Source organism: Megascapheus bottae, chromosome 12 (genome assembly GCF_031878675.1).
Source record: "Megascapheus bottae isolate mThoBot1 chromosome 12, mThoBot2.hap1, whole genome shotgun sequence".
NCBI lineage: Eukaryota > Metazoa > Chordata > Mammalia > Rodentia > Geomyidae > Megascapheus > Megascapheus bottae.
The window spans coordinates 41,287,867-41,314,690 of record NC_143520.1 but is presented as its reverse complement, the minus strand read 5'-3'; the positions used below and the strand labels follow the sequence as shown (position 1 = coordinate 41,314,690).

Below are 26,824 nucleotides of genomic sequence, written 5' to 3'. Positions count from 1 at the left end.
CCTAACACAAGACCTACACAAAACATGACATTCATGGGCTGGAGCCGCAGCTTAGTGGTAGAGAAGGTTGCCTAGCATGTGTAAGGCCCTGGTTCTATCCCCGGCACTTCAAAGGAACACACACACACACACACACACACACACACACACACACACACGTGCGCAGACACGTGTGTGCAGAAACAAAACAAAAATCCGAAGTAACTCCAAGAACCTGCACTCTGCTACCTGCCTCTCAACCTTCACTTTGCTGATGTCATAACTAAAATATCCCAGAAGAGGCTTCTGGATCTTCTCAGCTTCCCTTGGGTGCTGAGTTGACAAAGGAACTAGCAGAATGTGTCCTTTCTGTGGTCAACAGTGTTATCTTTAAAGGCTCCAGCTGAATCAGCTCATGAAAACAAGCATTGTATCTTAAACATGTTTAACCTCCAAAAGTAACTGGCTTTCAAATTTCCTATTTAATTCTCTAGGCATCCACACCACTCAGGACTCTCTTCCTCAAAGTATCCTGAAGAACACATAATTCTTAATCCAGAAAAGATTGTGAGCAGGTAGGAAGCAATAGACCAACAGCCTGATCACTAACTGCAATCATTTTATCTTAAGCAGTTTGGAAGGATCATTTGTTCTCCTTGCTAAGAGCAGCAATTCGCAGTGCTAAGAAAATCAAATTGTGCCAATGAATTATTTATGAGTAATAAATCATAATTAAGGACCATGCTGCACCTATTTGAGTTACAAAGTATATTTTTTCCAGAAAAGTCACTGTAAGGTCCAGTAATCACTTAATCAGATTTGGAGACCCTACCTCAGCCACATTCTCCCATCTGTATCCCTTAGCTTTTCACAAAATCACTATAAAATAATTCTAAATGGAATATAAAATTTACAGGAAATCACAGAGGAAATATTTAGCAGGGTTGTCTCTGTAGTAAGAAATAGCTATGTGAGCCGGGAGTTTGGCCTAGTGGTTAAAGTGCTTGCCTAGCATGCATGAAGACCCGGGTTCGATTCCTTGGTACCACATACATAGAAAAAAAGCCAGAAATAGTGCTGAGGCTCAAGTGGTAGAGCTCTAGTCTTGAGAAAGTCCAAGGACAGTGCTCAGGCCCTGAGCTCAAGCCCAGGACAGGCAAAAAAAAAAAAAAAAAAAAGAAAGAAATAGCTATGTGAGGCCAGGTATGTTGACATCTGCTTATAATCCCAGCACAAGGGAGTTTAGTATTAGAGGCCAGCCTGGGGCTACATAGTGAGTTCAAGGCTAGCCTAGGCTATATAGTAAGACCCTAGCTCAAAAAGAGAGGGTGGGGGAGAAGGAGGGGAAGTCAGGAGGGAAGGGAGAAGAGACTGAGAAGAGAGGAAGGGGAAGGAAGGTGAGAGGAGGGGAGGGAAAGAATGGGGAGTAGAGGGGAAGGAAGAGGACAAGAGGGAGGAGAGAAGAGAAGCTGTGTAAGGTGGAGTGAGGGAAAGGGACTCACTGGGGAAACTTTTTGGTTACCAACTATAGCACTATTTGACTGAAATCGTGAGATATGTCAATTAGATAAAATTAATACTAAAATGCATTCAGATTCAACACTAAAACAGCTGTGTAACAATAACCAGTGTATAATATCTTGACATAATTTCGACAGTCTTGTAGATGCTAAATACTAGACACCTCTCTAAAAGTTACAGGGTGTGAGCGTGACACAGTACACACATGCATTCTAAGGTGTATACATGAGTATGGTGGCACACTCATCTTCAAATGCATTCTATTGCAAGGAATAGCCTGGTGAAGCTTTTTTTTTTTTCAGTCCTGGGGCTTGAACTCATGGCCTGGGCATTGTCCCTTAGCTTCTTTGGCTTAAGTCTAGCATTTTACCACTTAAGCCACAACACCATTTCCAGCTTTTTTCTGTTTATGTGGTGCTAAACAATCAAACCCATGGCTTCATGCATGCTGGGCATGCACTCTACCCCTAATTCACATTCCCAGCCCTAGTTGAAACTATTTTAAGTGGAAGTAGATACTTTATAAACCACACATGTCATGATCAAGATCTTCCTTTAAAAAATGGATTGTCCAGGCAGTGGCTAATCCCAGCTTCTCAGGAGGTTGTGATCTAAGGATCATGGATCAAAGCCAGCCCAGGCAAGAAAAGTCCATGAGACTCTTAGCTCCAATTGACCACAGAAAAAGTAACTAAAGTAGAGCACTAGTCCTGATCCAAAAAAGCTCAAAGATAGCCTTCCCACCCTGAATTCAAACCCTAGAACCTATACAAGTTAAAAATAAAAAAGGATATAGAGATTCCCTTCTTGAATACTTGTTTGTTAAACACGTCATATGAAATATGATGTAAAATCAATGTTAATAAATTCTTTAATTAAAATTTTTAATTAAAAAATAAAAAGTATCACTGGCCAGATGCAGTGGCTCATACCTGTAATCCTAGCTACTCAGGAGGCTGAGATATGAGGATACAGTTCAAAGCCATCCTGGGTACTAAAGACTGTGAGACTCATCTCCAGTTAACCACTAGAAAAGTGAAAGTGGTGCTGTGGCTCAAGGATAGGGTGGTAGCCTTGAGCTGAAGAGCTCAGGGACAGCGCCCAGGCCCCACAACCAACAACAACAGAAAAGAAAGGATCACTGGTAAAAAATTGAACCAACTTCATCAACCAAATGATGAAATTTCTAATTAGGTTTACAGCACCAAAAGAAGAAACAAAAAAGTATCAAGCCATTTCCTCAACTCAAGCAGCTTAATGCATAACTGCCAACAACCTCCACCCATGCTGATGAACAGAAAATGGATTTCCATAGGTGGAGTTCAGAGTTCAGAGAACAGACTAGAAAACAAGCTCCAGGATCTTCCAGGACTGAGGGAGGCTGAATGCTGAGAACAGATCTGAGGGTAGATCAGTCCAATAACCACCTGACTCCTGCCTGAGCTGCTAGCTCAGCCACTAACAACCAATAGACACTGCTGTTAACCCCACTGCTAAAAGGTGCCTGCCTCAACATTCATTCCCACCCCAAGCTGGAACCCCTCATTGGTTTTGCTTTAGTTTATATGCCCAGCCCTGCTGCAAGCATGATGAGAAATAGGTTCCTTCCAACCTCCTAGTCACTCCTCCTCCTCTCCAGCATGCGAATGGTGAGTTCCAGCACAAAAATTGGAAGTCAGAACATAGAACAAAATGATGAACACCACCACATATAAGAAAATAACATGGAAAGTCAGCCACCCACCAAGAACAAATGAGAAAATTTTAAATCTCTGATCATCGTGTTTCCTTTTTATTCTAGATTCTTTCAGCTCTTCTCTATGTATATGTATTCATCCTCAAAATGTTCTTTTATGGGATAACCAAAGTATCAGTTGGAGTTATGAGAAGAAAATAATTTTTTGTTTCCCCATCACTGAATCCCTTAACTATAATGGTTTATCCAGGAGAAGACTCAAGACTCTTTTTCATATCTCCAAGGAAATAATAGATGTTTAACAGCAATGGAAAAAGACATTCAGGTTTCATCCAAGTGTTAATTCTATTCAGATGTAATCCTGAACAGTGGATATCTTCATCTTCCTCTCAGAACACAAACGTGTCCACTCATTACAGTATCATGGTATCCAATATGGTAGTTCTGATAGCTACCCAGAATGTGAAATGTGGCTAGAGCAAACTGAAACAGAAATTCAAACATAAAATATCACAATAATTCTTATAATTTATCACCAAATCTTAGTATACCATTTTAGGCAGGGTAGGCTAAACTTAAAATATCAGTAAAAATCAATTGTAGCAGCATCTTCTTAAGTTTACTTCATGTAGCATCTAGAAAATGTTTAATTTTGCATGGGGCTTACATGTGTGACTAGAACTTGTTTTCACTGACATTGGACAATGCTAGTTTAGAGATCCAAAACTCATTCAGTTTACTTCCCTAAATGATTAGCACTGGGACCCTCTGATCTGTGTCCCCTAAGAGGCCATCTGTCATTCAGGAGCCCACAGACTTCCAGGGGTATGCCCCCATATTGGAAACTCCATGAAGAAGATGGAGAGGTGGAGAAAATATTTGTGGTTCATCTTTTCTTATAGATAAATGAGCTCACAGGATAAGAAATAATTTACAGAAACAAATAACTATACTTCATGACCAAGTAGTAAGGTTTTCTATACTTCAACAGCCAAGTGTACCATAAAGTTACTCCATGCATACTTTATTTAAAAGGACTGTCCAATCAAGGGTAAACCTTCCTCGAAAGTGTGATTTTTCCAAAGCCCTTCATTGACAGCCCAAAAGTAAAGCTGACCCTGGCCTCTGGTTTTACACACAGCACCACAAGGTACCATATATATATATACACACATACATATATACATATATATATATATACCCTTTGATTTGCTAAGTATAAGTAACAGCAAGGATTTTGAAAAGAAAAAAGTCACAGGCCAGGAGTGTGGCTTAGTGGTAAAGTGCTTGCCTAGTATGCCCTGAGTTCGATTCCTTGGTACCACATACATAGAAAAAGCCAGAAGTGGCACTGTGGCTCAAGTGGTAGAGTGCTGGCCTTGAGAAAGCCCAAGGACAGTGCCCAGGCCCTGAGTTCGAGCCCCAGGACTAACAAAAAGCAAAAATGAAACAAAAAAAGTCACTAAGCAGTTTGAGGAATGGATTTCATCCATCACAAGAGTCACTGAAATTCTGAATTCTTTAGACCTTTGATTACACCATAACAAAACCCACTTCACTATGACTTCACCTCAGCACAGTCCAAAACTGCCTTTGGCTCTCTTACACTAAGATTCTTAAAGATAACTTCTTATACTTTGTACAAAGTTGTAGCCATTAGCACCAGTATAAAGTCTAATACTGGCAAGGTGCAAATACTAGTGAAATCCAAATACACTACCAAAATAAAACAGATCCCTGAAGAACAGTTCAAGCAAGACAATGTACACAATTTATTCACAAACCTTGACTTGCCCCACTCCTTGGTTCAGGTAGGGAGTGCCCAGGTGCCCAGATGGCATAAAACAGAAGAGAACAGGTCCCTCCTTTTGTGGAGCTTATAGTGTGGTTGTTGAGATGGCAGAGGAAAGGCTCTGACAGACAAGGGAAAACACAAGGGAAAGCCAGAGCGCCAGGCAGGGAACTGCCAACTCCCCCAGAGCTTTGCAGGGGAGTAACTGCAGCTAGGTCAAGGCACAAGTGGAATAAAGCTCCACCCTTACTCTTCTGCAGCCAGCCTCCTGCAAGACAGGGACCAGGCAGCTGGCTCCTTTCATTCTGAGAGCTGAGCAAGTCAGATGCTGAGTTCTGAGAGCAAGCAGCAATATCTAAGTCTGTTTAGTTTAGGCACCAAAGCCACATTCTCCTATCAGCAATAAAGCTGGTACCCAATAGATTCTACTGACCTTCTCTCAATTGGCTCTGAATTAGGAAAGAGAAAATGAATGCTATTCGCAGGTAAGTATAATCTTGTATGCCATGTACCCAGCATGTGCTTCCTAAATGGTAACTAAAAAGCTAAGAAGTATGCATTACAAAAAAGCAAATTTCACCGGTGGTTGAAGGTTCACTCCTGTAAACCTAGCTACTGAGGATCCAAGAGTTGTGGTTCAAAACGAGCCTGGGCAGAAACAGAAAAGTCCACAAGACTCTTATTTCCAATAAACTACTCACAAGTAGAGCTGTGGCTCAAGTGGTAGAGCAACAGAAGTTCAGGGACAGTGGCCAGGCCCTGACGTCAAGCCCTAGGAACACACACACACACACACACACACACACACACACACACACAGCAAATTTCTGCTGACCATTAAAAAAAGGCCAACTTTCTATCTGAAGGTGTGGCTCAAGTAACAGCAGTTGTCTAGACACTAAATTCAAATCTTAGGATTGTCAGAAAAAAAAATAAGATTTACTTATAACAAGAACATAATCATTTCTCACCAGAAATAAATCACATCTGTCCTAAGAACAAAAAAAAACACGGTCATCTTTTGTCATTTCATAGTAACCCCCAAGGGTTAGGGATGCAGCTCAGTGAAAGAACACTTGCCTGGAATGCACAAATCCCTGGGTTCCCTAACAAAGCAAACAAACAAACAAGTCATTCCCTAAGAATGTTTTCTTAACGGGACTACTACACACCAGTTACTAAGGACTAAATAGTCTATTCTGATACCATATCTCCTCATTCACACTAAAAATAGTAACCTGGGATTGAGTCTAAACTCTTGTAAAATGAATATATATATCTAATTATTCCCTCCCTGCCAAAAGAAGAGAATATACAATTTATGTTGAAATGATCATATCTTAGTATATTAGATTAAATAAGACCCATTACTAATTTTTCTCTTAAAAAAAAAAAAAGAAAAAATCTCCATTTTAAATAGATGCTTCATCAGCCAGGTGTGGTGCCTCATACCTATAATCCTACAGGAGGCTGAGAGATGAGGTTTTCAGTTCAAAACCAGCCCCAGGGGCCCAGAGAGTGACCTAGAGGTAAAGTGCTTTCGTAGCATGCATGAAGCCCTGGGTTCAATTCCTCAGTACCACATACACAGAAAAAGCCAGAAATGGCGCTGTGGCTCGAAGTGGTACAGTGCTAGCCTTGAGCAAAAAAAGCTCAGGGTCAGTGCTTAGGCCCTGAGTTCAAGCCCTATTACTGACAAAAAAAAAAAGATATGAAAGTATTCCATGTATTTAAGAAATGTTGACTCACACTAGCAATTGATGACTGAGTTAGAGAAAACACTAGGACATGAAAGAAAGAATGAGACAGTAAGGGAGTACTATATGTAAGATATTCGAGAAAGAAAATGTGAACCAAAGATTTTTATAATTTCAAGTAGAAAGGCTACAGAAAAACACACATATACAGATAGATAAATAGATAGATAGATATAGATAGATAGATCATAGAGGCTCCTAATACTAGTCAGTGACGTCTCCCTGAAAAATCTAGTGAAGAAAGTACTAAAAGGAAAGAAACATCAATGTAAGGACTGGTGGTGACCATTAAAGATGTTCGTTGTAGCACCATGGATGACAGTGCACAGCTGCAATATAAACTACTTGGGAGATGGAGATAGGTAGATCATGGTTTGAGGGTTGCCCAGGAAAAAGCATATGACACAGCCAGGCACCAGTGCTTAAGTCTAAATCCAGCTTACGCCTATAATCCTAATGCATTGATGCTGTACCAGGTAGCTGAGCTCAGTAGAATAAAAATAAAACAAATGAGAAGGCATGAAATACTATAAGCTTTAATGTTCGGTGGATTTATCCAATCCTTGCCTCTCAAGTCATTAAAGTTATATAATAGTCATATAATATATATAGTCATATATTTTTTGCCAGTCCTGAGGTTTGAACTCAGAACCTGGGCACTATCCCTGAGTTTATTTATGCGTGTGTGTGTGTGTGTGTGTGTGTGTGTGTGTGTGTGTGTGTGCTCAAGACTAACATTCTACTAGCATGCTATTCTTGAGCCAGAGCACCACTCCTAGCTTTTTCTATTTATGTGGTACTGAGGAATCAAATCCAGAACTCCATGCACATGAGGCAAGCACTCTATCACTAATACACAGTCCCAGCCCTCATTCTGGAACTTCATAGATAGCATGATTTTTTTCTCCCTTAATTTCTACTCAGAGCATTCCTTTTCCTTTTAAAAATAGAAATATTATCTTTAAATGGTTGTACAAAGGGGCTTCAGGTCAACTATGTTGTTATGAACACACTCCATCTTAATCAGTGTCACCCTTCCATTGGGCCCTGGGGATTTCCGAACAGAAAAGCATCAGTAGTGCAGTGATACATCATGAAAAAGTGAAGGACATGAACCCCGCATGCTGCTCCATACCTTCCAGCTTTCTGTCTACAGTCTGCGGACATGTTCTAACAGAACTACCAGCTGCTAATCTCTCCTTCCTCTTTGTTCTTAGGAGGGAGACTAGGACTGGTAGACACTGGTTGTATCATCTCTTGGTCAGAAAATTACAGGTGATGAGTTTGGTTCTTTCCTTACCAAAACACTTTTTCTTTCATTGTATGGAGAAGTAGGCTGGCTGTCCCAGGAAAAAGAACTATGGAAGCTTTTGAATATTTTGAGGGGGGGAACTGACCCCACAGATTTTTTTTCCTGGTGGCTCTTTGTCCTGGCCTAGCAGCCCCTGAGGGCATGCAGGTGACAACGGGGCACTGGTTTCCAGGCTGCACCTGACAAATTCACAGATACTTGATTCCTCAGGCTGGATGCTAAATTTACATATGTAAATGTCCACATTTCCCCATAAATTACCTTCCTTTATTTCTCCATTATTTTTAGCATATAATGTTATTTTTTTCCAGTCCTGGGGCTTGAACTCAGAGCCTGGGCACTGTCCTTGTCTTTCTCAAGGCTAGTGCTCTACCACTTTAGTCACAGAACCATGTCCAGCCTTTTCCATGTATGTGGTACCAAGGAATCAAACCCAGGGCTTTGAATATGCTAGACAAGCACTCTACCACTAGGCCACACTCTCAGCTGTCATGCTATTTTTATAGATATTATGTGTAGACATAAGTTCACTTTACCAGTAAAATATAGTGAAGCATTTGCTATAAAAAGAATACACTGGGTCTGATGAAGTTAACAACTGCTATTAAACATAGATCCAACTATTTTATGGCAGTGATATACAATGTTGATCACATTTCCTGCTAATGGATGTGTCTGCTTCCTTCATTTTCGCTGTTACAGAGCTGCTCCAAATTCTTCCTAACCACATGTAAGTTAATGCTTCATAAATACCTTCTTCCAGTCAGTGACCCATCTTAGTGTTTTCAAATGCAATAAATTGAGTCTGCTTACTGCTAAACTGATTGATGTTTTCTTTCAGCATTTTAAATTCAAAACTCTTTGTGTTTAGGTCATCTAAAAGTTTTTAATTCTTGCTGCTTAGGTTTAGTTTCATAATGCACATAGCATGTACATTTGTGTATTTGGGAGACTCTTCTCTTCTCTTCCCTTCTCTCTCTTCTCTTCCAGTATCCTCATTTTCCTTCTTGGTGGATGGTGCAGCAGCTTGTGTATATCCCATTGCCATATCTGGCTGGTACTATTTGGACTCCTTCCCCAATCTATTTATCCTAAAAAAAAAAATACCATAATCTCAGCTGCTCTACTTTCCAAAGTTCTGACAAAGACATGCACCTTATACCACAAAAATTGTCTGGACTATTCTCAGCAGCCCTTTGTTATATTCTCTAGAATTCACCAACTTTTCTGAAAAAAAAAATCTATTAGAATTCTTGGTGAAATTGCATGTGTTCTGATTCATCTAAAAAGAAATTATATCTTCCTCATGCTGGCTTCCTATTCATTAACATGGAATTTCTTTATTTTGATCTTACTTAGAGCATTTTAATAACATTCTATAATTTTCTCCATAAATGAACTATAATTAGATTTGTAATTTTTAGTTTGTTACTCTGAGGAATTGAATCATTATGATAATTAGAAATTCTACTGGACTACCAGAACAATACATTTGATTTTTGTGTATTAAATTTCTATCCATCCACAGTAACTTGTTGAAATTTCTTCCTTCTAACAGTGTCTACAGAATTCCTTAGCATTTCTCTGTAGAGCAGATGATAATACTCATGACAAACAATTTTTTTTCTTTTCTTTTCTTTCTTTTTTTTTTCTGGTTGTTGCTGGTCATGGGTCTTGAACTCAGGCTCCCTAAGCTTTTTGCTCAAGACTAATGCTCTAGCACTTTGATCCACAGCACCACTTCCATTTTTCTGGTAGTTTATTGGTGATCGAATCTCACAGATTTTTCTGCCTGGGCTGGCTTTCAATGTGATCCTTGGATCTCAGCCTCCTAAGTAGCTAGGATTGCAGGTTAGAGTCATGAGAACCCAACAATTGTTAATTATTTTTCCCTCTTCACTCCGTAGGTTTTCTTTTTCTTGTCATACTGCAGTGGCTAGGACATCATAAATAATGTTATACTTTTCTTCATTCTGTATTTTTTTTGGGTGGGGGGCGGGCAGGCAGTCCTGGGGCTTGAACTCAGAGTCTGAGCACTGTTGTTGAGCTCTTCAGCTCAAGGCTAGTATTCTGCCACTTAATCCACAGCACCACTTCTGGCTTTTTCTGTGTATGTGGTACCAAGGAATCGAACCCATACTTCATACATGCTACCACTGGACCACATTCTTGGCCTCATTCTGGAAGAGAGCACTTCTAGCATTTTCAATTTACAATTGTTAATGTTTTGTGTTAGATATCCTTTTTAAGACTAAAACAATTCCCTTGATGGTTTACTAAAAGTTTTTATCTTGCCTCATTCCATCAAATGCTTTCTGTACACCTGTTGAGGTGGTTAATTACATAATAAACACTAATTATATATACATAGCATTCTACATTCCTAAATGCATACAGTATTTATGATTATGTTTATCTATGGTTCTGTTATTCAAACACAGAACAATGTAGTTTGTTAATATTTGTACTCATAATGACATCAACCTATAAATTACAAGCAATCTTAGGTCTTGGTACCAAGTTAGCACCTATCTCCAAATGATATGGGAAATGACTAGCCATTTACTACAAAACAGACTTACACACCTGGAATTATCTGATCCTAGAAGGTTCATAAAAGCATTTCTAAAACCCTGTTGATTAAAATCAGAGTTTCCTAGCCATAGAACTAATGACTTTGGATGCCAGATAATTCTTTGTTGGAGACTGTCCTGTACATTTTAAGATATTTACCAGCATCCTTGGCCTCTATCCACTAGATGCCAGAGTCATCTCCACTCCAACTGTAACAGCCAAAATGTCTAACAGATGTCCTCTGGGAGTAGCAAGAGGTATAAAATAACTTCTGGCTATCAACTGGCCTGGATTAAATTGTTAATGGTCATAGGTTGCTCAATTCAATCCCCACCCCATCCCCCTGCCCTGCCCAAAGTCAATCATAAAAGGTTATTCTGTGAAACCATGTACTTAAGTCTTCAGATTTTATGAGAATAAAAGATATATGTATGTATATATGTATATACACACAAGTGTATGGGGGGGGTGCTCATTTCCTAAATTGTCTGGTTACCTATTAGACCTTTCATTTCTCACTACTTTTCATTCACTTGTTTTGTGCTTAAGTGAACCTTTCTGTAATTAAGCTTAATTTATTAGTAGCAAATGGCTTTGGAATTTTTAATTTTTTATGCCAGTCCTGAGGCTTGAACTCAGGGCCTGAGCACTGTCCTTGGGCTTTCTCAAGGCTAGAGCTCTACCACTTGAGTCATAGCTCCACTTCTGGCTTTTTCTATGTATATAATACCAAGGAATAGAACCTGGGATTTCATGCGTGCTAGGCAAGCACTGTACCACTAGCCCAAACTCCCAACTCCTGGAACATATTGATTTTATCATCTTTTTTCTTTCATTTATGTATATTCTTAGACATACTTCTATACTCCCTCATGTATACTTTTTTCTATTTTTTCTTTGAACAGTTTTGTTCAGTTTTCAATTTCTCATTTTATGTTCTAAATGACTTATAACCTTTCATATAACTCTTCCTTGAGCTATTTAGAAATATGTTGTTTCATCTCCCAGTATGTCATGTTATACAGAGCATCTTAGCTATTTCAAGTGGTCATTGCAATACAGCCACACTATAAAATACAAATACAGGTTCTCTGAACATTAATGGGATTTCATTGTCATGACTGAAGTAATGACTTTAAACTATTCAATATTGAAACGTATTTGTTGGATGCTTGATTCTATATTGATCCACTGGATCCTTTTTCTTTAAGACAACAGGTATAGTCCAGTAGTGAAGTACAAAACATATTTGATAAATTACAACTAACAGGTTTTGAAGTGAAAGAAGATAAAAATTATCAAAAATGCATGTCTTTCATATTTTAACAATTCTGAAATCAAGTAGCTCATACAATGAACACTGATAGAGTTCAACAGTAGCATCTTTACTTCCCAGTAGCATGAAAATTTAGGTTGTTTATTCTCAACAAAGGTCTTAGATGTGATGACATGCAGTATAAGTATGCACAACTTTAAATAGACTATTAGGATGGAGGAAGGGAGAGGGGGACAAAAACATGAGAAAAGGAGTAACAATGTTAGAGAATACACCCACTACCCGATGAATGTAACTGTAACCCCCTATACATTACCCTAATAATAAAATACAATTAAAAAAAGAAGAAGAAAAAAATCTACTAATTTCTTACTTTTAATAGTCAAATCTTCAATATCTATTATCCTCAGTAATTTTTTGTATATTTTTATTGTAATTAATAGGAGGCTTACATTTATATTTACCAGATAGAAGGTGCATTACTTCACAAACACTTTCTCATGTTTTGGTCCCTATTTCCCTCCCTCCACCCCCACCCCTCATCTTGTTTGCCCCCCATCCCTATCCAATTTCAAATAAACATATATACAATATATCAGATAACAAGGTGAAATACTGTAACAATATGAGATAACCAAGGGACAGCAAAAGAGATGAGAGATAACATAGTACATTAAGGACAACAATCACTCATTATATGGCTTTTGTTTTGAAGCCTGGAGGTCCTTTCATGTAGCCTCAACCTATATGGCCTTATGTATCTAGGTTTTGCTCTATTGTAAATCTCTGCTAGGAGAGCCCAAAGTTTCTATTGATTATGACAAATGAGGGAAACCATTGAGCCTATGTTCCTTTGAGTCTGGCTTACTTCACTAAATATGATTTTTTTTTCTAAGTCTTTCCATTTCCTTACAAATGGGGCAATGTTCTTTCTGACAGCAGCATAGAATTCCATTATGTATAAATACCGCATCTTGTTGATCTACTCATCAATTGAGGGGCAGCTGGGTGGTTCCATATCTTTCCTATGGTAAATAGTGCTGCAATAAACATTATTGTGCTAGTTATCCTCAATAATTTCTTTTCTTTTTATCTACCAACTAGTAAAAGGGATATATTAAAGTCTATCATTATAATTATGAATTATCCATATCCATCTATGATTCTATCCATTTTTGGTGAGTGATTTGGGCCTATTTGGTATATATATTTATAGGTGATTTATATTGTAATAAAATGATTTTTTATTTATATAATAGTATGTCTTGTACTTAATAATACCTTTTGCCTTTAAGTTATCCTGATTACCAACACTTTTTTTAACCAGTCCTGGGCCTTGAACTCAGGGCTTGGGCATTTCCTTGAGCTTTCTCAAGGCTAGTACACTACCACTTGAGCCACAGCACCACTTCCAGCTTTTTCCATGTATGTGGTACCAGAAAATCAAACACAGGGCTTCATGCCTGCTAGGCAAGCATTCTATCACTAGGTCCCAATCAATACTCGTTAGATAGTATTTGTTAGCTATATCATTTTCTTCCCCTGGAGTTAAGCTATTTGTACCTTCATTTTAAAAGTACCTTATGTTAATACTATAAAGTTTTAACACAATATGATCCCAGCTTTCTGTTTTGATTTAAGGGTGCTGAAGATCAAACCTATAAAAATTGCACATGGTAAGTAAGCCTATACCACTGAGCTACACTCCTGGTCTTTCCAGGACTTTTACCTGATAGATTGGATCCAAGTAATTGCTGAGATATTTGAATTTACTTACACATTTTATTTTCCAGTTTATTTACTTTTTTCTGTTTTGCTTGTTTCTCTTCTGCTGTCTACTGAATAAGATATATATTCTAATCATTTTTCTCCTCCAGTGGTTTGAAATGTATATACTTGATCCTTTCCACTTGTTCTAAGATGGTCTGAGAAACCTCCAAGAACATGAAGTATTCTCTCCTTACTCTCTGCTTCTAGAATTCTCCTTGTCCACATTGGAAATCATCCTGCCTTCCATGACTCTTAGTAAATAAGAAAGAGAAGAATTACTTCTGTATACTTTCTGGGTAAATCCCTCACATTTATATTCTTGTTGACTTGCAATTTCTCCTGGATTTCTGATTGATTTTGTAAATTATTTTCATTGCAAACTGTTCTCTTTGAAACTTTCAGAGAAATATGTCAGGATAATTCTTCACACTTACTTTTGCTTCTTCTAACCATTCCCCAAACCTAAGAGGGAAGGGATATTTAAAGAAGACAATCCCAGGGGCTGGGAGTTTGGCCTAGTGGTAAGAGTGCTTGCCTAGCATGCACGAAGACCAGGGTTCGATTCCTCAGCACTCCACATACATAGAAAAAGCCAGAAGTGGTGCTGTGGCTCAAGTGGTAGAGTGCTAGCCTTGAGAAAGCCCAAGGACAATGCTCAGGCCCTGAGCTCAAGCTACAAGACTGGCAAAAAAAAAAAAAGAAGACAATCCCATTAAGAAAATAAAATAGAAGAGGCAACAAAAGTAATTTTTAGAAGCTAAAAAACATATGGGCATGTGGTAATAGATTTAGCAAACTCCAGAAAGCGAATTCCAAGCACAGCAGTGTAAAATCAAAAAGGCAAGCCAATTTCAATATCAACATGCCCTCAAATTCAGGAATTTCTAAGACAAGGAAATCAAGAGAAACAACAGTAAAGGCTTTTCAAAGCATATTTTAAAAGCAGTTCTCACTGGAGACAAGGCTCCAGTGAGATGGTAGAATGGTAGAGTACTTGTCATACACTGAGCTCAAACACTAGTCCTGACCCCCCCCCCAAAAAAAAAGGAAATTAAGGAAAAAATTGCATTTCTCCAAATCCCTTTCTTAACTCTGTACAGATTCTTGTGGAGTTATTCTCTAGAAAGAGTGTGAGCGTCTTATTTAAAAAAAAAAAAACAGTTTTAGCCAAACTCTGAATGCTAAAATTTGTCCCCTAAAGATCTATATATTAAAGGCTTAATGTCTAGCTAGTAGCACTACTGGAATGTCATGGAACCTTTATGAGCTACAGCTTAAAGAAAAAAAGTTAAGTCATTGAAGATGTGCCCTTGGAGGTGCTATGGAGCTATATTCCATCATATGCTCTCTGTCATGGCATCCTGCCTCATTGTGGGCTCAAAAATAATGGAGCCAACCCTGCATGGTGGCTCACACCTGTAATCCTAGCTACTCAGAAAGCTAAGATCTGAGGATCCCAGTTCAAAGCCAGCCCGGGCAATAAATTCCATGACATTCTTATCTCCAGTTAACTACCAGAAAACCGGAGTGGCACTGTGGCTCAAGGTGTAAGGCGGTAGCCTTGAGCTGAAGAGCTTAGGGACAACACCAAGACCCAGAGTTCAACAAAAAAAATAAATAATGGAGCCAACCAATCACGAAGTGAATCTTCTGAAACCATGAGACAAAATAAATCTTAAATCATTTATCTGAGGTATTTTGTCACAGTAACAGAAAACTAAATCATGGGAAAACCAAACTGAAAATGGCTGACCAAGTGATGAACAGAATAAACACTGATGAATCATCTCTCTCTAACCTATCTTCCAAAATTCTGACAGGTGGGTTTCTGATGCAGAGCATCAGAACAGCCTTCTCTGGATGAGCAACCCAAGGAAAAGGATCTGGAAATAGCCAATGACTATTCAATAAAATAAACCAGCCTATATAGAATGCCATCCACATGCTCACAGCACTATGCATCCTTGTAACTACATTTGTGTGTGTGTGCAGGTTCTGGAACTTGAATTCAGCCTAACCCTCTCACTTGGCTTTTTCACTCAAGACTGGTACTCCACCATTTGAGACACACCTCCATTTTCAGCTTTTTGCTGGTTAAGTAGAGATCAAGCTGGTGAAAGTCTGCCCAAGGGCTGTGAACAATGACCCTTAGAGCTTAGCTTCCTCAGTAGCTAAGATTATAGTCATGAGCTACTAACACCCAGTTACTTATTTGAAATGTGAGCCGATAGCAAGGATCACCACTCACAGAATTGCTCCTAGGAGTGATTAACCCTGAAAGGAAGACTATATAAGAAACTGAAACTTGTATGGGAATTAATACGCCATCTATCTGGCAAATATCATGTAATCCTTCTATTAATTACAATAAAAAATATATGAAAAAAAGAAATTGAAACTTTTTAAACTATCTCAAGTATTTTCAGAAACATGAGTAAGGTTCTATTTAAAACAAGAGTTAGATCAGGATTGGTAAAGGACCACTTGGATATTTATATCAATAGGGGCCATACAAAATTATCAATATAGGCAGATGGCCACAGCCAAGGAGAAACATGTCTGTTCACAAACTGAAAACCATGTATCAAATGAGTTTGAGGGCTGTACACCACAAGTTCCCCATTCTTGTAAAAAAAAATGAAAATAAAACACACTCAGGGGCCAGGAATGTAGCCAAGCGGTAGAGTGCTTGCCCAGCAAGCACGAAGCTCTGGGTTTGATTCTTTAGTGCCATATTCACAGAAAAAGCTGGAAATGGTGCTGTAGCTAAAGTGATGGAGCACTAGCTTTTAGAAAACCCAAGGACAGTGCTCAGACCCTGAGTCCAAGCTGCAGGACTGGCAAAGGAATGAAAAGAGAGGGGGGGGAAAGAGAGAGAGAGAGAGAGAGAGAGAGAGAGAGAGAGAGAGAGAGAGAGAGAGAGAGAGAGAGAGAGAGAGAGAGAGAGAGAGAGGGAGGGAGGGAGGGGAGGGAGGGAGGGAGGGAGGGAGGGAGGGAGGGAGGGAGGGAGGGAGGGAGGGAGGGACGAGGGAGAGGGAGAGGGAGAGAATGAGAGAGAGGGAGAGAGAGAGAGAGAGAGTCCAGAGACAGAGGAGAGAGGAAGAGAGGGAGGGAACAAACTCAGACAACTAAGAAAAATGTTCAATAATGGAAATTTTAAAACTTCATATGAAGGTGGGAAAATCTGAGGAGATTTAATTAAAACCAAAACACAAAGCAACAGAAATCTAGACATGGTCAGATGACAGTGACCTCCACCACAAGTTCCAAATGGAAGATTAGCACTCAGAATAGAGCAATGGTAAAAACTACAGCAATGTGAAGCAAAACCATCATAATGCTTTTTAAAGAACATTATTTCTTATTGAAATTTTTCTACCCAGTCATCAATCAAGTGTCAAAATACAGACATTTCAGCCAGTACATACATGGCTTGAAAAGTACAGCTCCCTGCACCCCTTCCTGATGAGCTAAAAGAAAATATGTCATGGAGTAAGCCAAAGATGCGAAAAATTTGATATCCATGGAAAAGTGAGTCCAATAAGAAAGAGAAATACAACGTGTCTTGATCAATGAATGTCAAATGGAAACTCCATTGTACAACTACTTAAAAATAATTTTTAAGCTGGGTTCAGTGGCTCACATCTATAATCCTAGCTACTAAGGAGGCTGAGATCTGAGGATCAGGGTTCAAAGCCAGTCTGGACACTTAAGAACTAAAGAACATGCAACTCTTATCTCCAATTAATCATTAGTGGGGCTGTGGCTCTAGGGGTAGGGTGGTAGCCTTGTTCTGAAGAGCTCAGGGACAGTGCTCAGGCCCAGAGTTCAAGCCCCATAACCCACAAAATAATAGTAATAAATTTTAAAAGCCAGGCACTGGTATCTCATACCTGTAATCCTAGCTACTCAAGGGGCTGATATCTGAGGAATGTGGTGCAAAGCCAGCATAGTCAGGAAAGTCCATGCAACTCTTCTCTCCAGTTAACCACCAAAAAAACAGAAGTGGTGCTGTAGTGAAATATAGATACTGGGTTTAACTGGCACCATCTTGGCAACATGGTAGATGATAGGGAATTTTATTTAACTGGTGCCATCGTGTCTTCTTGGTGGATAAAGGTGAAGTTTTACCCTCAGATGATAGACATGCCTGAATTCATAGAATCAGGGGTGGGAGTTAGAAATAGGTTACTGGACCTGCCAATGCTATGGTAAGACTCTGGAGCTCTCTATAAGCCTGTCCACTTACTACCCTATTTAGGCCCCAACCAGCTTAGCTGCCATTTTTTCTGCTCCGTGTCTCATGTCTCCTGACTCTCCTCAAATCATCATGGTATCTCTCTCCATTGGAGTTGTTTTGATTCGTTGGGTTGTTTTTCTGCTCTTTCTTTACTCTCCTATACTCATGGCTCAGTTTCCTAAGTGTTAAGTGTACAGGAGGCTGCAGAGTTTTGGGGACATGCATCTGCCTGCAGTCACTGGTTTTCTAATAGACTCCCACTCTGACCTCTCAAAAGGTGGCTTCTCTGTATCTCGAGATGTAATTCACGTAAAGTGGCTCAAAGTGGTAGAATGCTCGCCTTGAGCAAAAGAGCTAGGAGTCAGCACCCATGACCCAAATTCAAGCCCATGACCAACAACAACAAATAATAATAATAATTTTAACTAAATTTATAAAAAAGAAAGACAGTCAAGACCTAAGGAACAAAAGGCGCATGGTATCCTTAATATGTGGCTATTAAATCCAAAGAGTACAAGAGCGAGGACTCAATATTTGCATACCCAATGCTATGGACATGGTAATGGGAATATAATCATAACTATATAGACATAAAACCTATGACTCTATAGACTCAATGTTTTATTTCATAAATTAATATGTTTCTATGACATACAAACCCTTAGCCTAATTTGGATTAAGTTCTAAAAACTAAGTTCCAGTGATTGTATATAGAGATTCCCTTCTTGAACACTTCTTTGTTAAACTTGTCATTTAAAATATGATGTAAAGGGCCGGGAGTTTGGCCTAGTGGTTAAAGTGCTTGCCTAGCTTGCATGAAGACCCGGGTTTGATTTCTCGGTACCACATACAGTGGTGCTGAGGCTCAAGTGGTACAGCTCCAGCCTTGAGAAAGTCCAACGACAGTGCTCAGGCCCTGAGCTCAAGCCCAGGACTGGCAAAAAAAAAATAAAATAAAATAAAATAAAATATGATGTAAAAATCAATGTTAATAAATTATTTAATTAAAAAAAGAAAGACAAAAAGGAATCCCACAACAGTGTTGATGGGAGATGCTGGTATAGAGTGGTATACCAGGTACAAAGAATGACCAGGACACAATCAAAACAACCCAATTGTTCCAAAGGAGAATTAGTTTCAAGAAGAAGCTGAAACAATTATCTCTGCATCCAACAGGATCACAGAAAAGCTGAAGTTGAAATAAAAATACTGAATTGAGTTTATGAAGAAATAAATCCATAGAAAAGTAAACATACAAATATATAGAGAAAACTCAGAGGAAAATAATTTTCTTAATTGCAAGAAAAAAAGCAATTGACCTTCACCATATGGCCTACTAGACAGGATTTGAATAGTCATGATAACAAAATCAATAACTAATGCAAGAATGGAGGTTTCAGAAAATCAGAATGTTTCTATGAGTCCAAGATAAAAGAGAAAATTACCTTCTTCCACCTGAAGAAGTCAGCAAGTATTACCTGAACTTTCAAATTTTCAGGAATTAGCATCACTAGCCTACTGTTTATATATGTATGAGTATATAAAGATTGAAGTACTGAGGTAAAGTTGTTTCTGGTAGGAGAGATAGGGACAGTTGTAGTTGATAACCTTGTTATAATTACACAAATGTTTGAGCTTCAACATTAATACAAAAACATATTTATTTGGTAATCTTCTACTTGCTCTTTTTTATGTCCTTTCATGTGTTTTATTTATCTTGATCATTTCTATTAAACATATTCAATATGTTTAAATAACATTCTTTTTATAGATTCCTGGGATTCACTTTAATCATGCTGGCTGTGATTCTCAATTGTGAGGCTATTTTCTCAAATATTTTCTTTGTGTGTGTGTGTGTGTGTGTGTGTGTGTGTGTGTGTGTGTGTGTGTGTGTGTGTGTTTATTGGGACTTGAATTCAAGGCCTTGTGTTCTGGCTGGCTTTTCCTACTCTAGACTGGTGTGTTATCCCTTGAGCTATACCTCTACTTCCAGCTTTTCAGTGGTTGCTTGGGGATAAGAGTCTCATATACTTTGCTGCCCAAGTTGGCTGTGAACTGTGATCCTCAGATATCAATCTCTTGAGTAGCTACTGTTATAGACATAAGCCACCAGTGCCCAGATTCTCATACATTTTCAAATGCTGAATTGGTGGGAGCTCATCTTTAGTGGGGTGGTGTTCGAGACCTTGTTTCATTCAAGTGCTCCATATTAATATCCATATTAATATTTCATCCATATTAATATCTCAAGATTAACTGAGAAAATACTGAGGATTCCCAGACAAAGTAGGGTATATATCCCTAAGGTAGAGGCCATAGCTTATCTGCTGCATTCTTCTCCAAAGTCCACTCACTCACTTCCCCAGCAGCCAGGAATAAGGCTGTCCTTATAGGAAAAAGAAATCAGGCTCAGTCACCTAGAGAGGAAGACCATGGGAAGACACAGGGAGAAGAAAATCACCTACACAGCAAGGAAAGAGGCCCTAGCGGAAACTAACCATGTTGTCCTTCAGACTGCTAGCCTCCAGAATCAGGAGAAAATAAATTTTGGTGTTTGAGATCAAACCCAAACCTTCTTCCTAATCCCCTGCCTTCCCCCCACCCACATCATATGACCTTAAGTTTTCTCTAATATCTCTTAATTCGTCCCTCATTCTGTTAGGGGCAGTTGGCTGTCAACTCGTTAGCAGATTACAGATGTCTTTCCCTGAGCATAGCATGTATCTAATGGGGGAATTTAGGGTTTCTTGTCCTACCTGGATACCTTGTCACCCCCTGCCCACTTAGCTCTGAACTCTGAAGGTCATTGTGCTTCTTGCTGTCCCACATGCTCCCTGACAGGGTTCAATGTCCTTTACCAGCAAATTTGCTACAGGTGGGTGAACACACACAGCAGCTATGAGGCAGATTGATTGGTATTAGATAGGAGTTGTGGAATGTGAAGAACAGCTTCCCCTACAGAGGCAAATCTCTCCCTCTCTCTGGCTTCAACCACCCCTTTACTATCAGCACAATAGCACAGGACCCTGCAGTCACCTCTCATCCCCAACTAGCAACAGCAGAAATTTGCCTTTAAAGAGACAGTTCCCAGATGACGAAAGCACAACCTGGAGCATGAGCAGATCAGAAAACCTCTTTCTGGCCAACTGGCTAACAAATACGATAGAAAGAATCCCAGAGGCAAGAGGAAAGCCTTACAAATCTGTCACATGGTGGGTGGGGGAGGGTAGGGGGAGGGGAGAGAGGAAGCTCCTCATCCTTGAGGCCTGCCCAGAGTAAGAAGAGCCCAGCTGGGATCATCATCCTGCTCCCCTGTGTCCCTGACACCACTGTGTAACAAGGACACCCTCACACTAATGCATCCTGGCCATACTTTTAATTATTCACTGTGTGCAGAATGTACTGAGAAGGGAGGCAAACAGGCAGACAGCTGCAGAGACCCCGCCTCCATGCCTGGCTGGAAACAGCAGCTCTTTGTGGCAAGATGTATTCTCCTATCAGGAGCAGGGGGAGCCCCTGTCAGTGGAAACCTGGATCTTTCAACCCAAGAAAAGGCAGAGAGGGTAGCACAGGGAGCCAAAGAGGGCAGGAAGGAGGGAATGAGCTATTGTAATCAGCTATTTCGAATTGCAAAGATGTTCCTTCCTCCCTCCCATCCTTCTTTCCTTCCTTCCTTCTTTCCTTGCTTGCTTGCTTCCTTCCCCTTCCTCCTTCCCTTCCTCCTTCCCTCCCTCCCTTCCTTCCATTCCCCTGAGAAGGCTATGATGTCTTTGTAATCAGTACCTGCAAACATATACCCTCAGCCTGCTGTGTCTCTGGCAGCCTCCAGAGGGAGATGCCAAAACTGACTCCATCCCACCACTATTTGCAGGAACCAATATCTCACAAACCAGGAAAAAACAAGGGACTCCTCCCCCATGCATATTAGCACACAAAAAATACCAAAATGATTTAATGATTGTGTGCCAAGTGTCTGATCTATGGTGTCCATGATGCTGCAGGGGAAAACAAAGGTTTGAATTATCCTTAAGGACCATAGAAGGCTTCCTGGAAGAAGTAGTCATCCTCTGGCTTTTTTGGAGGGGGGCAGAGCAGCAGTGGTACTGATTTGAACTCAAGGCTTTATATTTATTCAGCCTGCTTGCTAACCCAGTGTTCTACATCTTTACCCTCCAGCTCTGCTTTTTTGCTAGTTATTTTGGAGATGGAGTCCACAGGACTTCTCTACCCAGGTTTGCCTGAAACTACAATCCTCTGGATCTTAGTCTCCTGAGTAGCTAAGCTTCCAAACATAGACCTTCAACATCTAGCTAGTCTCTTTTTTTTTTTTTTTTTTTGGCAGCCCTGGGCTTGAGCTCAGGGCCTGAGCACTGTCCTCGGGCTTTCTCAGTGCTCTACTACTTGAGCCACAGTAACACTTCCGGCTTATTTTTCTATGTATGTGGTACTGAGGAATCGAACCCAGGGCTTCATGCATGTTAGGCAAGCACTCTACCACTAGGCCATACTCCTGGCCCCTAGTCTTTTACTTGATCTTGAGAAACATGAATTTTGGCTAATGATCAATACCAAGACCCTGAACCAAAAGAACGAGGAGGAGGAGGAGAAGGAGAAGGAGGAAGAGGAGGAGGAGGAGGAGAAAGAAGAGAAGGAGGAGGAGGAGGAGGAGGAGGAGGTAGTAATCGTGTAATCGTGATGGTCATGGTCAAGGGCCAGAGACAAATAAGCCTAGAAAAGAGAAAGAGTGTTATTAGGGCATAGCCAGTATGCAGCACTGGGGAACCATAAGAAGCATCTGTGGGCTGGGGTAGCCAGATGTTGAGGAATGGGCATAGATGAGTTCAAACAAGAAGAAAGGGAAAGATCACGAGAGCCTCTTGGGAAGCAAAGGGCCAGACTAAAATAGGACATGGTATTCCATGTACTGTCATCGAGCTAGCAGTGCAGGGGTGGCTGGCACAGAATCTTATACAATAGGGCCCAAAGACATAAAGGGAGAATCCAGAGAATGATCAGGACAAGGTTCCCCAAACCCAGTTCCGCCTGATCTCTCCCTCCTGGCTCCCACCTCTCAGAAGCAGCCTCTGTCTTATCATTCACAGAACACGCTTACAAGGAGCAAGTTATCCCACCAATACCCCCAGGATGTGGCTCACAACTTCCTGCCCACATCCCCCACTACCCACTGCCTCATCAGCCAGGCCAGCAGCAGCATGCAGATGCTCATCAAGACGCTATTCCTGAAGAGTCTCCACGGCCATTCCAGTTCATACAAAGTACTGAAAACTGTTGCTTGGAGGGGGGATGGGGAGTGGACAAAGACGTACTCCACGCACCTTAGACATCTCATGAACCCGGATCATGGCATTTGTTTACTCTTCAATAAAAATAAATAAATAACTAAATAAACACAAGAGCAGCAAACACCACCAAGGATTGTTCTCTAAGCAGAGTGGATACTGCATGCTTAAGTCTAGTTCACGTAAGTGTTTTGGACATGGAGGAATATAGGCAGCAGAAACCAGAGCTTCTCATACCTCATTGCCTGAGTGAGTAGAGGGCCCAAAAGGAAAGAGAAGAGGCAGTGTCATGGAGGAAAGTACTCTGAGGCTTAAGCCATATAATTGATGAAGCTTCTTTGAAGAACCTGCCATGTAAAAAGCTGCACTGCACTGAAGGATATAGCTACAGTCCTAATAACATCAGCATAGAGAAAAGATGGAGATAAGGTAAAGTCAAGTTAGATATTTAAGGTCACTGTCACTAGTTGAAGGACAGTGGTGAGGCCCTGAGTTCAAGCCCCAGGACTGGCCAAAAAAAAAAAAAAAGCACACAGTACAGTGAGTTCTCTGGCACATCAAAGCATCATCTATAATTCTTGATAATTCTGTAAGTAATGATCTTAAAGCACTAATCGGTTCAACTCAGCCATTTCACTAGATAGGACAAGGGTTCACCAAGTTCAGATTTTCTATGTCATCCCACCTCTCTGTTAGTCCTTGGAGAATAAGTTGGGATGGGAGAAAGGTGAAGGAGGATGTTTTGTGATACTTTATTTTTTATGAGTATAAACTGCTGTATAATGGCTTTCACTGTGACAATTACATGCATGCACATAATATACTTTGTTCAAATTAACCCTATTTATGATGCTTTTTTGAAGAAAAAAAAAGATTGCCATGTCTGAAACGTATAATTTTCCTTTAAATACTAATTTAAATACAACATCAAATTTGCTTAATTTCTGTTTATTTTTCTATGTATTTAGTTCTGTTTGTTTCCTCCCCATTTTAGCCTATAGAAAGCTTACCACAAATGCCAGCCAGAATGTTAGTGACACTTTGAGAAGGATTTTATACAGTCCATGTTATAAATATATTTAGGAAGTGAAAGGGTAAAATCCACAATCCTAGTAACACAATAAGAGACTAGCCCAAGGGTTTAATAAATGAAACACACACACACACACACACACACACACACACACACACACACACACACACGCACACTCACACACACAGTGTGGAGTTACTCTTTGATTAAACTGGGGAAGACTATAATTCATCTTCTTCATGTTTTGACTTCCTAACCAGAACAAGTAAGCAATTTGAAAATGAAGTGAATAGATGAGAGAAAAGAACACAGGCCATGATATTCTATGTCAATATCCACATTGACAGGCAAGAAGTCAGATAGTTTAAATTACATATTTGCAATAATAACAGGGTGCAAGGAAATCCTTGGCACAGAAGCAGTTGTCCAGCTCTGTATGCAATATGCGTGCCATCTCTTACTAAAGAAAACTGAACATTTTTAAGATAACGTGGAAAGCCAAATTTTCGTCGTACGTTCTCCCTATTATGAAGCTTAAATACATCAAATGTGACAGTATCCTCCTAAAGGAAAGGTTCTCTCCTGACTTCTTCACACTCGGGTCCTCCTTTCAAACCTCACAGGATAAAGTCATAACAGCTTTGTAGGGCACAAGGCCAGGGCTGAGTAACTATTATTCCATCTGTAAATCACCTCCCTTCATCCCATTCCTCTTTCTTTACATATGGAAATTACCGTGTCAAATCCAGAGTCCCCTACCAGCCACCACTGCCAAATTACCCTCTAGGGACATCATGGGCTTGTTATTCTTGTTTCAACATGAAAAAGGGGGAAGGGGGTGTACAGAGAAGGAGGGGGAGTAGCTGTTTTCAGGGATCAGAATTTCTCTTGATTAGATTTCTGGCTCACTGGTAAATGTTTATTCTCTGAAATGCATTACCCTCTGCTTCTAAATGTTAGAGGATTTTTTTCTTTATAACCAAGATACAGCATGATGTTATAAATTGCTTCAAGTAATATATGCCGACTTTTGAAGGGAGCATTTGGTCAAATTCTAATATTCCCTCTTGGGATCCAATTCCAACTTCCAGCAGCAGATCCAACCTGGCAGGATAGAATTTTAAACAACATCCACAGAGCCAGAGCTTCTAATGGTTACAGTCCATTTTCCTCCTGCTCTGGGATGCCTTGTATGATGTTAGATATTATTTAGAATTCAGATTTTTATATTAGATCTTCATTTATCACAAAACACACAAGATATTCCCCATTTTCAAAGCATTATAAACAAAAATAATGAAGAAAAACAAAAAGAAGAAAAACTACTATGCTTTTTTCTTTTTTTTTTTAAATCAAAGTTGAGCCATGGCTGTCCCTGTTTATGTTTATGAACATAAACATTGATTAATGTTGCCCAAGAAAACACATGTCAGTTGGCTTCCTAATTCCCAAATAGGATTATCTATAGGCAGGAATGGTTCCACTTTTGTTTCCCTTGATTGTTATGAATTACCTCCGTGACCACTGAAAACTTGAGAGAAGGCCCTTCCATTTTCCTTTCACAAAAATGGATGTGTGATTTTATTGCAAACCTTACAAAAGATACAGTGGAGGTGTGTGGGGGGGGTGAGAAACAGGCTTACTGCAATATCGCACTCATCTTGTTGCATTAGGCTCAAAAAATATGAATCTCGAGGATACATATTGTCATATGTCAGCCTGAGCTGAAATCATCCACCAAGAGAATATTTTCACTATGCAGCTGGCAGCCACATCTACTTCCACAAACCTGCATACTGATGAGTGTGCCCAGGCTCTCACTACAGCTCTCTGTCTCTTTTTCATAATATCTTTTCCCTCAGCAGAGAGAGAGAAGCCATCTTACTAATTTATAAGTACTTTGACTAGCCTACCATCTAAAAAAAAATCCACTCATCAATAATAGTCAACTAAAAGCAAAAGCACATCCCACAGGGGTTAGCGAGTAAGACAAGGCAACACCAGCCCATATCGATCAGCCAGATTCCCAATACTCACTGAAAGCAGCCACTGCAAGGGCCAGGGTGACAATAATGGAGAGCCAGGAGACCCACAATGCCTTCTTTCTGTAGTTCTGGGCTTCATGAGGTTTTAGCCGGGTGCTGCTTTCTAGTAAGCCTGACCAAAACAAAATCAAAAACAAAAGAAAAAGGAGAAACGGAAGTTAGATCTTCTCTTAAGAAACCCATAGCAAGAGCTACAATTTCTTTTCCAGAGATTGCAAACTGACAGCCCATGGGCCAAGATGTGTTTTTGTTTGGCACACACTGTGTTGTCACAATTAGGAGATTTTCACATGAGAATCAAGCTTTCTGCCATCTCTGGAAAAAATCATAGGCTCTAGCAATATGGGGTCTGGATTTCTACAGAATGGCAGCAACTGTCCTCTTTGGCAGAATTCTATAGACCCCCACCACTCCCTGATGTGCCACCCCAAACCCTTCACTCATCTCTGCATTAAGTTACTTGGCTCAGGTACAAGCTGCTCCATCCAACAAGGCTCTTTGGTTAGAATAGCACAGCAGTTAGTAAGGA

General features: G+C 39.9%; 1 protein-coding gene across 3 annotated transcripts in view; it reads right to left on the bottom strand.

The window, feature by feature from the left end:
• Tmem163 (transmembrane protein 163) overlaps window positions 1-26,824 on the bottom strand; it is a 238,872-nt gene that overhangs the window by 163,216 nt on the left and 48,832 nt on the right. For all 3 annotated transcript variants that reach the window (XM_090342911.1, XM_090342910.1, XM_090342909.1), the window contains one exon: window positions 26,288-26,407. In XM_090342911.1, coding sequence (XP_090199037.1) covers window positions 26,288-26,407 — 120 coding nt within the window. The remainder of the gene's footprint in view (window positions 1-26,287; window positions 26,408-26,824) is intronic.